General features: G+C 39.3%; 1 protein-coding gene across 1 annotated transcript in view; it reads left to right on the top strand.

Annotated features, from left to right (window-relative positions):
• RNF144B (ring finger protein 144B) overlaps positions 1–13,275 on the top strand; it is a 163,123-nt gene extending 149,848 nt beyond the window's left edge. The window contains exons 6-8 of the mRNA XM_030211598.1: positions 2,058–2,202; positions 7,651–7,740; positions 12,480–13,275. Coding sequence (XP_030067458.1) covers positions 2,058–2,202; positions 7,651–7,740; positions 12,480–12,620 — 376 coding nt within the window. The 3' untranslated portion in view covers positions 12,621–13,275. The remainder of the gene's footprint in view (positions 1–2,057; positions 2,203–7,650; positions 7,741–12,479) is intronic.
• Positions 13,276–15,077: the final 1,802 nt, after the last annotated feature.

Below are 15,077 nucleotides of genomic sequence, written 5' to 3'. Positions count from 1 at the left end.
TGCCAATATTTACTATATTACTATGTATGCCTCTATGTTGAGAAAGCACACTATTATTTTTTCAATAGACCAATGGTATGCTTGTTTTGATCACAATTCACTTTTATATTGCATTATGTATTATTTTCACTGTGGAAGGGAAGGGATTTGGATTTAGTTTACACTTTTTCAATAGTAGCTCTAGGTGACCTACATTCAGGTACCATAGGACTTTTCTGATCTCTGGAGGGCTTACAATCTAAGGGGCCCTTTTATTAGTGCATGCTAATGGACATTAGCATGCACTAAGTGCCATGTAGTCCATGGGTATAAAATAACGCAGCATTAAGCGCATGCTAAGCTTTAGTGAAAGGGCTTCTAAATTTGAACCTGTTGCAATGGAGGGTTGAGTGACTTACCAAAGATCACAAGGAATGTTGGTGGGATTTGAACCCTGGATTCCCTGGCTCTCAGCCCACTGCTGTAACCACAAACTATTGGGTGGATATGGATAGCTCACTTAGTTACAGTAGTATTTCCCTATACTACCTACTTTTTATTTTGTCACATTAATTAATTTTCCAAAATACATCAGTACAAAAAAGGAAGAACTGTAAGGAAATTTTGTCTCTCCTCTCGTTAGAAATCAGTATATATATATATATATAATACATTCTCCCCATGCTAATACTATCATTATAGTCAGCTTGCTAAGTGGCATGTGCTTTTGGAGTTATGTGATGGTGGCGGCATCTCATAGCTTAGGGAAAAAGTTTGCTCCTCTGTTGGTATCCCTCTCCAAGAAGACAGAAAAAAGGTCTGTTCTGCCTCAGCAACTACTTCCTCTCACTGATGAACAGTATACACCCAGGTATAGAGGCTGGTAATAGGCATCAATGCATGTGAGAGGTGCACAAGGGACAAAAATTCAGTTCATTTCACACATTTGTGTTAATAAAAAAATATTTCCAACTTGCATTAGAACTGTTTAATGTGTGCTAATATTGATTCTACGGGTGTTAATTTGTAGATTAATGCATGTTAAATTGATTTTGTGCAAACTAAGGGGCCCTTTTACTAAAACTTAACACACACTTATGGATATTAGCGCTCGCTAACCCCTGAATTCTATATAACACGCCTATAGATCGGTACTAAAATAGGCGCAGATTCTATAACAATGTGCGTAATTTAACAAGCTAATTAGCGCTGATAGCACATAAGCAATAATGAGTACTAATTGGCACTGATTAGCATTTGGGTGCACAACTCGCTAAGCATATTTTTAAAATTGTGTGCGCCGAACTTCTAACGCACGCAGGCAAAAACGGATGTGGCTATGGGCGCGGAAATGGGCATTTCTTGGGCATTTCAAAATTTATGCACCTAGTTATAGAATATGGCCCAGTGCGCCTAAATCTACACGCTGGGATTTATACCATGTTTTCGTTAGTGTAAATGGATGTGCATAGATTTAGGTGATGAAATATGAACTAAGTGTATTCTATAATTCTAGATTTAGGCACCGATTATAGAATACACTTAGCACTGATTTCAGTGCCAATTTTTTAGGCGCCATATATAGAATCTCCCCCTAAATGCTGCGCTTCCTATTTTATACCCATGTGCCATGTAGTACTACTTATCACACACTGATGTCTGTTAATATGCAGTAAGCTTTAGTAAAAGGCCCCTTAAATTTTTAAGATGAGTGCATATGCTGCAGTATGTCTCTGCTGTAGACTGTCTTTCCTCTCCCACACCAAACCATTTTTACTTATGACATGATACTTGTCCATGTTTGCTTTCTCTAGACTGAATTTAGAACTCCTTAGCATCTGTGGTTGGGATTTTCTGATATTACAAAATGAGTTACTATTTAAGAATGTTGCCAATTACTGCTGGAAAATCTTGAGTCAAAGGTCCCTAGTCAGGTGAGTCAGTGGAGGTCAGACGCCTGCCTGTGTGTTGAACTTTTAGAGCAATCAGTTACAGGAGAGCTTTTTTATTTTTCTAGCACTTGATTAAAGCAGTCAGTATTATTACGTTTAACATGTCGTTTTTTTCCCTCATCATAGAATTCCCATTGATCCTGACCCAGAGGCCCCTATTAAACAATGTCCAGTTTGCCGGATCTATATTGAACGAAATGAAGGCTGTGCTCAAATGATGTGCAGGAATTGCAAGCACACCTTTTGCTGGTACTGTCTCCACAACCTTGATGTAAGTAACATTTTCCTGAGATAAAAGTGCTATCACAGGGACAGCAAAGTGTTTACCTTTGAAATGCTGTTCTAATATCACACAAAAATATATGGGGGGAGGGGGGACCAAAAGTTCCCAGAATCTTATCTTACAAAGGAACAAACATAAAATTATTTCCCCCTAACATTTGTATCTCAAAAAGATGTATCAAAAACCTTCAAGAAAAAAAGGAAATAGGGGAGGACCAGTCCAAATCCAATACAAAGGGAACATTTTTCTTTGACACACATCTGCGTTTCGGTGCCTGTTTTAGGCGTCGACAAATCTACAATCATAAATACAAAAAGAAAAACTTACAAATATGTGTATATAACATCCACAAATGCTTTATATAAAAAATGTACAAGATAATACAAGAGACTATCGTTGTGCTGGTAAAAGACAGAATAAAAACACCAACATATAAAATCAATTAACATACCAGTATGGATGAGAATGAAAAAAACTGTTCACAATTTCATGTACACAAAATGAAAAGTCTGTAGAACACTAGAAAAAACATAAATTAATATCAACACAATGTAAAGAAACCAATCAAATCCACAAATGTAATCTATATATGCACACAACTGTGTGTATAATATGTAAGTGCATAAGAATAAAATGCCATGGAAAATGAGTGCCAAAAAAGAGAAAAATATGCATGAAACGTGAGCAGGAGACCAAGGAAAATGTGAATAAGCACGGCACCAGGAAAGTAATGAAATGAAAAAGGGGTTTTTAGAGAGTTGGGGTCATTTTTGTTTGTTAGATTCTATATATGGCACCTGAAAATCTATGTGGAAAAAAATATGCTTGGGCGTATTCTCTAAAGTATGGCGGTGTGGTAGCCGTGTTAATCCACTTTTAAAGGTAATCAATAGAAATAAAATAAAACATGGAAAAGAAAATAAGATGATACCTTTTTTATTGGACATAACTTAATACATTTCTTGATTAGCTTTTGTAGCGCCGGAGTGTACCCAGCAGTAATCTATAAAAGTCGCAAAAAATTGTGTGCACAATTTAATTGAATAATGAGCCAGATTTAGTACCTAGGAATTCAATTTTCTAATCACTTACACAGATTATATTCACTTAACTATATGAAACTTTTATACACACTTAAATCTGAGAATTTGAAACTCCATTCTGATGAAAATTATATTTCTTGGTTAGGTATTTATTTTTATTCATTTTATTTATTTTGATTTTGCGCACACCTTTTTCAGTACTAGCTCAAGGTGAGTTACATTCAGGTACTCTGGATATTTTTCTGTCCCATGAGGGCTCACAATCTAAGTTAGTACCTGAGGCAATGGAGGGTTAAGTGCCTTGCCCAAGATCACAAGGAGCAGCAGCAGAATTTGAACTGGCCACCGATTTTGAACTGGCCACCGATTGCAACACCGGTGCTCTAACCACTAGGCCACTCCTCAGTTAATGCCTCTGATAACAGAATCCCCTAGCAGCAGAATTAACATATTTAAAATATTCATGTTTCCTAAATTACTCTTTTTATTCAATTCCTTAACTATATCTCAACCTTATGTTCAACTATTTTACAATACATCTGGCAAAAGAAACTAGACCTTTATTACGTTCTGAGCTACTTTTTTTACCTAAATAATTAGGGGGCGTGGGCCTACCTAATCCAAACTGGTACTATTGGACTTCTTGCTTTACAGCAGTTCATTGTTGGATTAATCCTTTTACTCAGTCCCATTGGGTGCACCTAGAAGAATCTTTAGTACAGCCCTATACATTATTAACTTATATTTTTTCCTGATAAAGGTATCTACCATGTTCAGTTAAATAGCCATCCCTTTTTACCACCAGTGTTATACAGCAGGAAGAAAATATGTACTTTGCAGAAAACTTATTATTGCTTTCCCCCAATTACTTCTCTTCTAAGGGCTGAAGCAGTTAGCTAAATCTATTGGAAGATTTAAATTCCTAACTTCCCAACATCTAGACTGTTCCATAAGGGCCATTTACGAACAATAGGTGATTTGCAAAATTCAGTTGGTTTACAGCTTTCTTTTTATCAATATTTCCAAATTCGTCATTCTCTCAGTAAGTTTGTACCTGTTGACCAACTCAGTCTCATTCACCCATTAAAATCTATTGAAGAAACCTTATTTGTCTGCCTGTCTCTTAAAAATTTAATTTCCTGTCTTTTTAAATGTCGCTTAAACTATATGGTTAAAGGGGAACAACTGTTGGTGAACAATCGTTAGTTAATTGTTGGCCTGAAGTATAGAATTATAATTTTAAATGTTCCCTTTCTGTATCTTTGATTAATACACAATTAAAGCTTTGTTTTGGAACCTTTCCCACCCCTCAACGTATTAATAAATGGGACCCCCATATGTCCCCTCTTTGTTGAAGAGGCTGTAAATCTTTGGGTACTCTCTTAAGCATGGGGTGGGAATGCCCTTTTATTCAATAATTTTGGCCTATGGTTCTAAACTGTATTAGCAAAATTGTAGGTCAATGAATTCAATTAGATCCATCCTTAATATTGTTTGAAATACCCATGGTTATTGAAGATGTAACTCACTTAGGGGTCCTTTTACTAAGTTGTGGCAAAAGGGGGCCTGTGCTAGTGTTGGTGCATGTTTTTGACGTGCACTGAGGTCCCCTGGCTCTTTTTTTTTTTTTAAAGAAGTGGCTATGTGTCATTTGAAGCACTTGTCGTGCACTCATTTTGGGGGGGGGGGGGGGGAAGCACTTACTGCCACCTATTGAGGATCCGCTAACCTGGCGGTAACCAAAAATGGTGTGCACTGGGGGTTGGGAACTACTGCCGGGCTGCTGCGGTAGCCTGGCGGTACTTCCGGTTTAGCGAGTGGTAAGCCCGCATTGGGCTTACTTCCAATTAGTAAAAGACTCCCTTTGATCTTATTAGATTATTATTACTCGTCGACAAAGTATATGTGACTCAGGGATGGTGCCAGTTTTCTTTACCTTCTAAATACATGTAGCTAGAGAAAATATGGCATGTAGCCGATATGGAAAAGCTTAACTGGCTCATGAAACATAAACCATGGTGATACTATCATGTGTGCCCAAAAAGGGGGCACGGCCGTGGGAGAATCATGGGCAGATCAGGGGCATTCCTTTAATTTATGCACGTTGTTATAGAATGTTGGGGATTTGTGCCTACTTTAGGCATGGGGTTTTAATGCTAAGGTTTTGTTGGTGTAAATCGTCATGCCTAAAGTTAGTTACAGTTCCCGGCGCTAAGTGCTTTTCTATAAACAGCACCTAACTTTAAGCATCATTTATAAAATAGTGCTATTTTTTTTTTAGCATTGATTAATTTTTGAAGCGCCATTTATACAATTTAGTCCTTTGTGTGTATTTGTAGAATAGTGCATAGATGCATATATGCATGGATGTGCCCAGTGGCATAGGTACTTGGGGCCATGGGGGCCTGGGCCCCCGTAGATTTGGCCCTGGACCCCCCTGCTGACAACCCTCTTGACCCCCCCCTCTCCCATCGCCAACCCTCCCCCTCTGCTGCCGTCGCCTACCTTTGCTGGCGGGGAACCCCAACCCCCGCCAGCTGAGGTCCTCTTCTTCCGGCGCAAGGCTTCGTTCTGCTTCTGTGAGTCTGACGTGCAGGACGTCAGACTCGCAGAAACAGCACGAAGCCTTGTGCCGGAAGAAGAGAACCTCAGCTGGCGGGGATTGGGGTCTCCTGCCAGCAAAGGTAGATGACAGTGGCGGCGGGGGAGGGTTGGTGGTGAGAGGAGGGTCGAGAGGGTCGTCTGCAAGGGAGGGGGTCAAAGTTGTTGGTGGTGGCGGGGGGGGGGGGGGGGGGGTCATCAGCGGCGGGGTGGGCTAAAATATGTCCCCTCACCTCAGGTTCTGAACCCCCCTCCCGCCGAAGTCTTGCTATGCCCCTGGATGTGCCAATATTCTAATGGCTTATGCGCATATCTGGCACCTAAATGTAGGTACCTTTTTTAAAAAATAAAATTACCTCCTTACTATATTTTAAACACTTGCCCTGAAATTTTTTGTCATTATCTGGTGACGTGACCCATCAAGTAGATACAGTCCCCCAGATTCTATATAGCACGCCTAGAGATCTGCGCTGAAATCCAAGCGGATTCTATAACAATGAGCATAACTTAACCAACTAATAAGTGCTGATAACAGCACTTGACAAGCAATAATGAGCACTAATTGGTACTAATTAGAATTTATGCGCACAACTTGCTAAGCATATTCTGTAATGAACTGCGCCAAACTTGTGTGCGGGCAAAAAGGACGTGGTTATGGGTGGGGAAATGAGCATTCCAAAATTTATGCACATGGTTATAGAATATGGCCCAGTGCATGTAAATCTATACACTGGGATTTACGCCACATTTTCATTGGTTTAAATGGATGTGTGTAGTTTTAGGCGCAGAGATATCAAATCAGTGTATTGCTAAGCGTATTCTATAATCGGAGCCTAAATCTAGGCTTAGTCGGCACTGATTTCAGTGCTGATTTTTTAGGAGCCATATATAGAATCTAGCCCAGTATGTCTATTTTAGGGTCCTTTTACTAGGTGCGCTAATGGATTTAGTGCACGTTAAATGCTAAGAAGCCCATTTTATACCTATGAGCTTCGTAGCATTTAGTACATGCTAATTGTTAGCACATGCTAAATCTATTAGCATATCTTAGTGAAAGGATTCCTTAGTGCCTACATCCATAACAGTATTGGACAAGACATGTAGCCTTGCTGTCTGATGTGCTTGCTGGTAGCATTTATATAATCCTGTCGTTCAAATGTTCAGTCTCATCATATCTAATCTAATCTAATATAGACACTTCTAGTCCACTTTACCCAGCAAGAAATAAAATGGAACAAAATTCCACTGAATTACAAAAAATGAAATAAATAACCAAGATTACAAAAGCAAAGAAAATCACATTAAAAACTAACAAAGTCGTTCAGAGTTATGAATCATTCAAATATCGGCCCGAAGGAGAGAACCTGTCTTATTATAAATGAGAAATAGTTATGGTGTTTTATGTTTTTAAAGCTGAGGTATATACCCCCAATATTTAAACTTATTCTCTGATATTCAGTACCCGGTCACTGGCGCAGAATATCAGCATATAAATCAGCTGCCAGATTTTATCTGGGTACAGTTGATCATTAGTGGTACCCAGGTAATAACGTCTAGCTCTACCTTGGCTGTTCCCCCGGATTGCCCTGGCACTATCCGGATAGTTTCAGAGTAGTCAGTAAAGATTTTCAGCAGCATTTTTTGGATAATACTTCTGAAAATCAGTGACTGCCTACTGTGAGTGGCAGTTATTCCAGTACGAGCCATCCCTACCAGGACAAGTTTTTCTACAAATCTCAGTAAAATGATATTTTGCAGTGTCTGTTCTGATTGCATTTGTCTTGTCTTGTAGAATGATATATTCCTTCGACATTATGATAAAGGCCCTTGTAGGAACAAGCTGGGGCATTCTCGTGCTTCAGTTATGTGGAACAGAACACAGGTAGGTGAAAATAAATCAAATTTAAAGAGAAATGATAACCAATGTGAAGGTATTTTGGATATTTGTCTAGTCACTAATCCATTATAAGATAATGAAATTTCTGAGCTGAAGGAAAGACAATCTGGGAACTAGGGCTATGAAGCACTTTGCTATTATTTCTTTATGTGCAAAGTATTTACCTTAGATCTCCAGTATGATCAATATCATAGCATTATCATTCTGCCAGAAAATAGGACCCATTTAGAGTCTGATGTATTATGCATTTATTCAAATTTGTACTTTAGTGTTGTAACCCAGTGGTTCCCAAACCTGGTCCTGGAGGCACCCCAGCCAGTCAGGATTTCCTCAATGAATATTTGCATGATGTGGAGGCAGTGCATGCAAATCTCTCTCATGAATATTCATTGTGGATATCCTGAAAATCTGACTGGCTGGGGTGCCTCCAGGACCAGGTTTGGGAACCACTGTTGTAACCTATAAAATTCCCATTCATGTAGACCAGGGGTTCTTAAACTTTTTGTGCTATGGACCCCTTTGAGAGTCTGGTGAAACCTAGGGCACCTTCTCAGAAAAATGTATTTAAATACATAAATTAAAATATACGGATAAAGGTGGTTTTACTAAGTAAACCATTTATGCTCAAACAGTTATCAAAATATTAAAAAATCACAAATAACTTGTTGACCATTAACATTTACACACTTTTGGAGAAAAAGGTACTTCACACAACTAAATGTTATTCTGGTTTCGCTTTTTTAGGTATAATAATTTTAGATAGTGAGATTTATTGAAGTTAACAATCACATACATTACTTTGTTGCCTACATTCATTATTGAATGAAAACCTAATTTCAGTTAGAGGTTAATGACAATAAAGTTGTTCTTTTTTTTTCATCCAAATTCATGGACTCCTGAAATCTGCCTAGGTCTATGGACCCCAGGTTAAAAACCTTCTATGTAGATACATATATGTATCACCCTCCTAGACTACAACTTGCAGGCTTACTGGCTGAGTAAAGGTCACATGACATTTCCTATTTTAATTCTATAAAGTATCCTACTTTTACTGGCATTCTCTTTACAGGAAGATATACTGATATACGTAGAGGCATATTTTCAAAGCACAAAGGGGGTCTTTTACTAAGCTGTGGTTGCATTTTTAGCTCACAGTAGAAATCAGCTGGCGGTCTTAGTAAAAGATCCCCCTAGACTTACAAAGTTCCATAGGCTACTATTGGGCTCATTTTCAAAACAGAAAAATGTCTAAAAAGTGGCATAAAGCAGCATTTGGACGTTTTTCTAACAAAAACATCCAAATCAGCATTTTCGAAACCTTCTTTTTAAACGTTTTTCTATGAAGTCCGTCAGAAGTACATCCAAATCTCAAGGGGGCAGGTCAGGGCAGGACTTGGGCATTCCTAAGACTTAGACGTTTTCCAGACATAATGGAAGAAAACAAAACCGTCCATGACTAAAACTGAGATGTTTTGAGCTAGACCTGTTTTTATAATGAATAAGGCACAAAAGTTTGCCCTAAATAACCAGATGACCCCTGGAGGGAATCAGGGATGACCTCCCCTTATTCCCACAGCGGTCACTAACCCCCCCCCCCCCCCCAAAAAAAAAAAATGTGATGAAAATCATTACTTGCCAGCCTCTATGCCAGCCTCAGATGTTATGCTCAGGTCCATTAGAACAGCATGCAGGTTCCTGGAGTAGTCAGTGGTGGGTGCAGTTCACTGCAGATAGGTGGACCCAGGCTCCTACCTCCCCCTACCCGTTACACTTGTGGAGGAAACTGTGAGCTCTCCAAAACTCACCAGAAATTCACTGTACCCACATATAGGTGCCCCCTTCACCCGTAAGGGCTATGGTAGTGGTGTAGAGTTGGGGGTGGTGGGTTTTGGGAGGCTCAGCAGACAAGGTAAGGGAGCAATGGTGAGATGTGTACCTGGGAGCTTTTTAATGAAGTCCACTGCAGTGCCCCCTAGAGTGCCCTATTGCTGTCCTGGGATGTCAGGGGGACCAGTCTACTAAAAATGCTAGCTCCTCCTACATCCCAATGGCTTGATATTGTGCGTTTTGCACTTGGACTTTTTTTTTTTTTCCGTAAATGGACTAAAAAAACAAAATGTCCAAATCACAAAACCTTGTTCAAAACAGTATTTTCGGAAAAAAGGCTAGACATTTTTCTTTTTTAAAATTACCTTTCCTATTTAGATTTTGGACGTTTTTTGCAAAACATCCAAAGTTGGACTTAGATGTCATATCGAAAATGCCCCTCCACGTAACTTTTTAAGTCTAAGTGCTTTGAAAATGAGCCCCTTACTGACCCATCATCACACTGTCATTTCTTGCAGAGACTGTTGTAAATTTGTTTTCCATTCTGGGTAAACCTGGTTATTTTTGCAATGCTTGTATTTTTAATGTACTGTTTTATTGTTTTTGTTTTTTTATGGGCCCAGTTTTCAGCAATGGTGCAATCACATTAATTTAAATTCTGGAGCTGTTTTTTATGTAATTCAGCACCGCTATACATATATTTGGTGTTCTTGAATGTATATGTAATGGATTAGATTCTATATATCACACCTAAAAATAATTGGCACTGAAACAAAATATGCCTAGGCTTATTCTATAAAGTACACAATATACCATGGAGGACTGCCTGGGATGAACATCCCCATCATGGACTTATGGGCTAACTCATTTCAACTAAAATTAAACACTGAAAAAACACATTGTCTTATCCTTTCATCTCCATACAACAATTACAAGCCTACAACCCTAAACACACCAGCTTATTCCCTCCCTATTTCTGATAGCCTTAAAATATTAGGAGTTATTATTGATAGCCATCTTACATTAGAGAGCCAAGTTAAGGCCAGTATAAAGAAGATGCTGTATTGTATGTGGAAACTTAAACTCATGAGACCGTACTTTCCGAGGGATATATACCGTAAGTTGACACAATCAATGGTGTTGAACCACACAGATTATTGCAATGGAATATATGTGGGTTGTAAAGTGCAGCTTATGAAAAAACTCCAGAGAGCCCAAAACACAGCTGCCAGACTGATATTCAACAAAAAAAGATTTAATAGCGCAAAATCTCTTTGATTAAAATTACACTGGCTCCCTATCAAGGACCGCATTACTTTCAAAATTTGCTCTCTGGTCCACAAGATAATATACGGTGAGGCCCCAGGATATATGATTGATTTAATAGATCTTCCAGCTAGAAGTAGAATCAGTTCATCACGTACCTATCTGAACCTTCACTATCCAAGCTGTATTGGACTCAGATACAAATCAACCTATGGATCCAATTTTTCATTCTTAAGTACGCAAATGTGGAATGCATTACCAAAGAGTGTGAGAACAATGCACGATCATCAAAACTTCAAGCGAACTTTAAAGACCTATCTGTTTTGCAAGGCCTACACTATTGATTCTATTTAAAAGCCTCAACTCTACAATGCATCTATACATAAATTACAATGGACATTTTATTTCTTATTTCCTTGTCCCTTATTGTACCCATTTACCCCTACCTTACCTGACCCTTTTTCTAATTGTATTTGTTTAATACCTACCGTATTTGGCGTTCACCTGCTAATAAGTGGGGAAAATGCGGGATACAAATGTTACAAAATAAATAAATACATCTAAGGGCCTCTTTTACTAAACCACACTAGTGATTCTGGCACAACAAATGCAATGCAGCTCATTCAATTCAAATGGACGCCTTGCATTTCCTATGCGGGAATCGCCAGTGGAGTTTAGGAAAAGAGGTCCTGAATGTGTTAGTGCTCAGCACAACAGCTTGAAGCACAATTAAACACACGCAGTTTCCTTCACAGCTACAGCAGTACACATACTAGTCTCTGCTCTAACAGCGTGGGGGAAACGTGGACCATGTCGGGTATTTTAAAATAAAGGCATCATTCTATATATTGGATTAGGATCTGCTCTTTTTTTTTACATGTGCAGGTATCAATGTATGCACCTATAAGTATGTACATAGATTAGCATGTGCATTTCACTTCTGCACATGCCTACCATCAAGACAAAGGTCCAGATTCTATATATGGCGCCTAAAATTAACACGCAGTAGGCAGTCACACATAAGTTATTCTAAATACTGTGCATAATTCTACGTGCAGTATTTAGAGTACAGTTAGGTGTAGTTCATGCGACTGAACCTACGCAAGTCCATTTATGACAACGAAAAGCTGGTGTAAATCCCTGTGTGTAGATTTACGCGCACTGGCTCATATTTTATAACAACACGTGTAAGTTTTGGAATGCCCACAAAATGCCCATTTCCATGCCCTTAACCACATCCCTTTTTGCCTGGGCACATTAGAATGTAGGCGCAGTACACTACAGAGTACGCTTAGCAATGTACATGCGTAAAATCTAATTTTTGCCAATTAGTGCTCATTGCTTGTTAAGAGCTGTTAATGCTTGTTAAAACAATTAATCTACTTGTCTAGTTATAAACTAAGCCTGAATTTATACGCAGAAGCATACGTAAATCTAGGTGCGTTATATAGAATACGGGGGAAAGCGTGTACTTTTACGCTGGCCAGTATTTTATGACTGGCCATCTAAATGCAAAAATGACTTCTAACATGACCTTCTCACTGTAATTTTCAGATCAAGCTCACTTATAGAAAGGACACTTTGTTTTTCATGTGTATCCAAAATGCCTTGTTGTTCATTTTTCTTTGTAGGTTGTAGGAATCCTTGTGGGATTGGGGATCATCGCGCTTGTGACCTCACCTCTGCTACTCCTGGCTTCACCATGCATCATCTGCTGCGTCTGCAAATCTTGCCGAGGGAAAAAAAAAAAACATGAGCCTCCAACAACTTAAGACTGTCCGCTTGTGGTTGTGTTGTCCATGTGTGGAAGCACAAAGAACTGGTCTTGGTGCCAAACAATACCAAAATATATTTCCTGTCCTCTGTCTGGAACAAGTGCCTAATTGTTCTGTGCCACGAGCCTGCTCACCATGGGTCTACAGTGACCAAGAAGTGTGACTTTTGTTTTGCTTACGCTGGCATCTGAGAGAGTCTGTCCCTCTGCCCATGCACTAGCACTTGAACAGTTACAGTAAGGGGAAGCACAGCGGGTGAAATTCTACCTTCTAAAATCAGCACCTTTAATATTTGTATATGCTGCAGATGTTTCCATGTCAGTGACTGGGTACAGTGTACCATATATGGTGGGTAATTAGTCTTCATTATGAAGTTGACTACCATATCCCTTGTGTTAACTTGCGCCCTGGTGTCATTTTTCCTCAACAAATATTCTATATATTGATAGAGAGATTGGAAAATGTGTACCTGATGAGGGATCTTGAAATCAATCGATATCAGAATACCCGCAACATTTAGTACTTAATGTACAATTGTGCCTTTAAGCCACCTGGTAAGTATTACAGCATGTCTGTATTCCCTTAAGAATGTTATTGCTTGTATAAAAATGAAATGCTTTTTCAAGGCAAAAAGTAAATAATGGTAAATACATTTTTTTTGGTTGTGGGACCCTTAATTTGTTCCATTTTATTTAAATGAATGTTTGCATTCCACTTTAATTCCTGATTATGTTAACCTAACCGTTTTCTTCAAAGAATTGGATCCAGATAACACAAAAAGATTCAGAGGCTGCACTACTGTGAAGGGCAGAACTAAAGCGTAGCTTACAACCTACTTTTTCTCTTTGAAAAGAAAACAAGCCTTCCTTCTTTTTCCTACACCCGGGGAGAAGTTCTTTTACACAAAAACTGTGAATCTATTTGAATTTTAGGATTTATAAACCACCTCATTCCCTTAGCCTGTCTCCAGGTACTAGAGGTATGAAGGGAGACAGAGGCGACTTATTGCATTGTGCGATAAGACCACACATATGTGAAAGATTAAAAATAAATATGATACGAGTTTTCTGGATACCCTCTTCTACAAACTAGTGACAGCAAAGCAAGAGTCCACCAGCTATTTTGAAACCACAGTAAGGCTGGGAGTAAAATGAAGCGAATGACTCTTTTTGTGCCTTTCTCCTTAACTGCCCTTTGCAGCGTTTTCCGTGTGAGTTGTGCTACATGATGCGTGTACCTAACTGGCCAGGAGATGGAAGGGAAGGCTGCGCTCCAGCAACTACATAACCCGTTGGCCTGATTTTACCTTACTAAAGAATAAACACTGGCATACAGCTAGCAGAAATGACTCGTCCTTCTTAGCACTCATGATTTCTGGCAATCCTTGTGATGCCTTTTAAGGGGACCGCAAAAGCGATGTTGCAGAGTATGCACTTTGAAATCTACGCAGGCCCCTTCCAATGTCGTGCTGTGGCCACGTAAGCGTTGAGGTTTTCACTTTTAAGAAGGTGGTGTGATTCCTGTTGTTTGGTTAGTCAAAGTAAGGCCCTTACTTGCAGTTGTTTGTTCTGTTTGTACTGCAAAAAGGTTATTAAATATTGCTTGAGTTCTTTAACCTGATTAATCACTGTGTGTATACACAAAGGCCGTCTGCTGTTATGTGCTGACTGAAGCTATTTAACTTCTCTGGTATTCTTCTGGGCTAGCTCATCATGAGTAGACTAATCGTTACCAAAGTGACACTTAAAACCAGAATAGTTCAGCAGTAATGAGTGGAAGTAAATAGTATACAACCCTGCTCTTTTTTGTTGTGACATTCTTAAGCCTGTTTATTAAACTGAGGTAAAATCTGTGCAAGATTTTCTGCACTGAGGCAGATGAGTATTACAGTTTAATAAATACTGCAAGGTTTCACTTGTATTGCCACAGTCAGAACTTTGTACGTTCCAGGGTGTGGTAATATGTGATGGTAGACCCCCATCCTGGGGTTACCATCTTTTAAAAGAAGCACAAGACTCTCTAAATGTCCCTCTCAACTCCATCCACAAAATCTCTGTAGTCTGTGGGGTAAGTCTGCAGCCATCCTCCACCTCCCGGCCCCATAAGTTCCCAACCTCCCCTACATCTTGACTCGCCTAAGCTTATCCCATAAGTATTGGTGTTCTTTAGAGGGCTGGAGTGATACCTACATGTTCCTGACCCACCAGTGCCATCTTGCAAAAAGGCACCAGCTGACTACAGGTTCCCATATGCCTTATATGTGTACCCCTGAAAACTACCAATACTTATCAGTTTTGCTTGGGCATTCCAGGACATGGCAGGTTATTGATGGTGCTTGTGGTGGTGGTGTTGTGTATGTGTGTGGAGGGGTGTTATATTTTTCAAAAGGGGTAGAACTTGGAGGCCGTTGGCTGAGTCTGAAAACAGTAGCTGTTTTATACAATTATGAGCCTT

This window comes from Microcaecilia unicolor, chromosome 1 (assembly GCF_901765095.1).
Source record: "Microcaecilia unicolor chromosome 1, aMicUni1.1, whole genome shotgun sequence".
NCBI classification, from domain to species: domain Eukaryota; kingdom Metazoa; phylum Chordata; class Amphibia; order Gymnophiona; family Siphonopidae; genus Microcaecilia; species Microcaecilia unicolor.
Note: the sequence above shows the minus strand (reverse complement) of the source record. Positions and strands in the feature narration are given on the sequence as shown.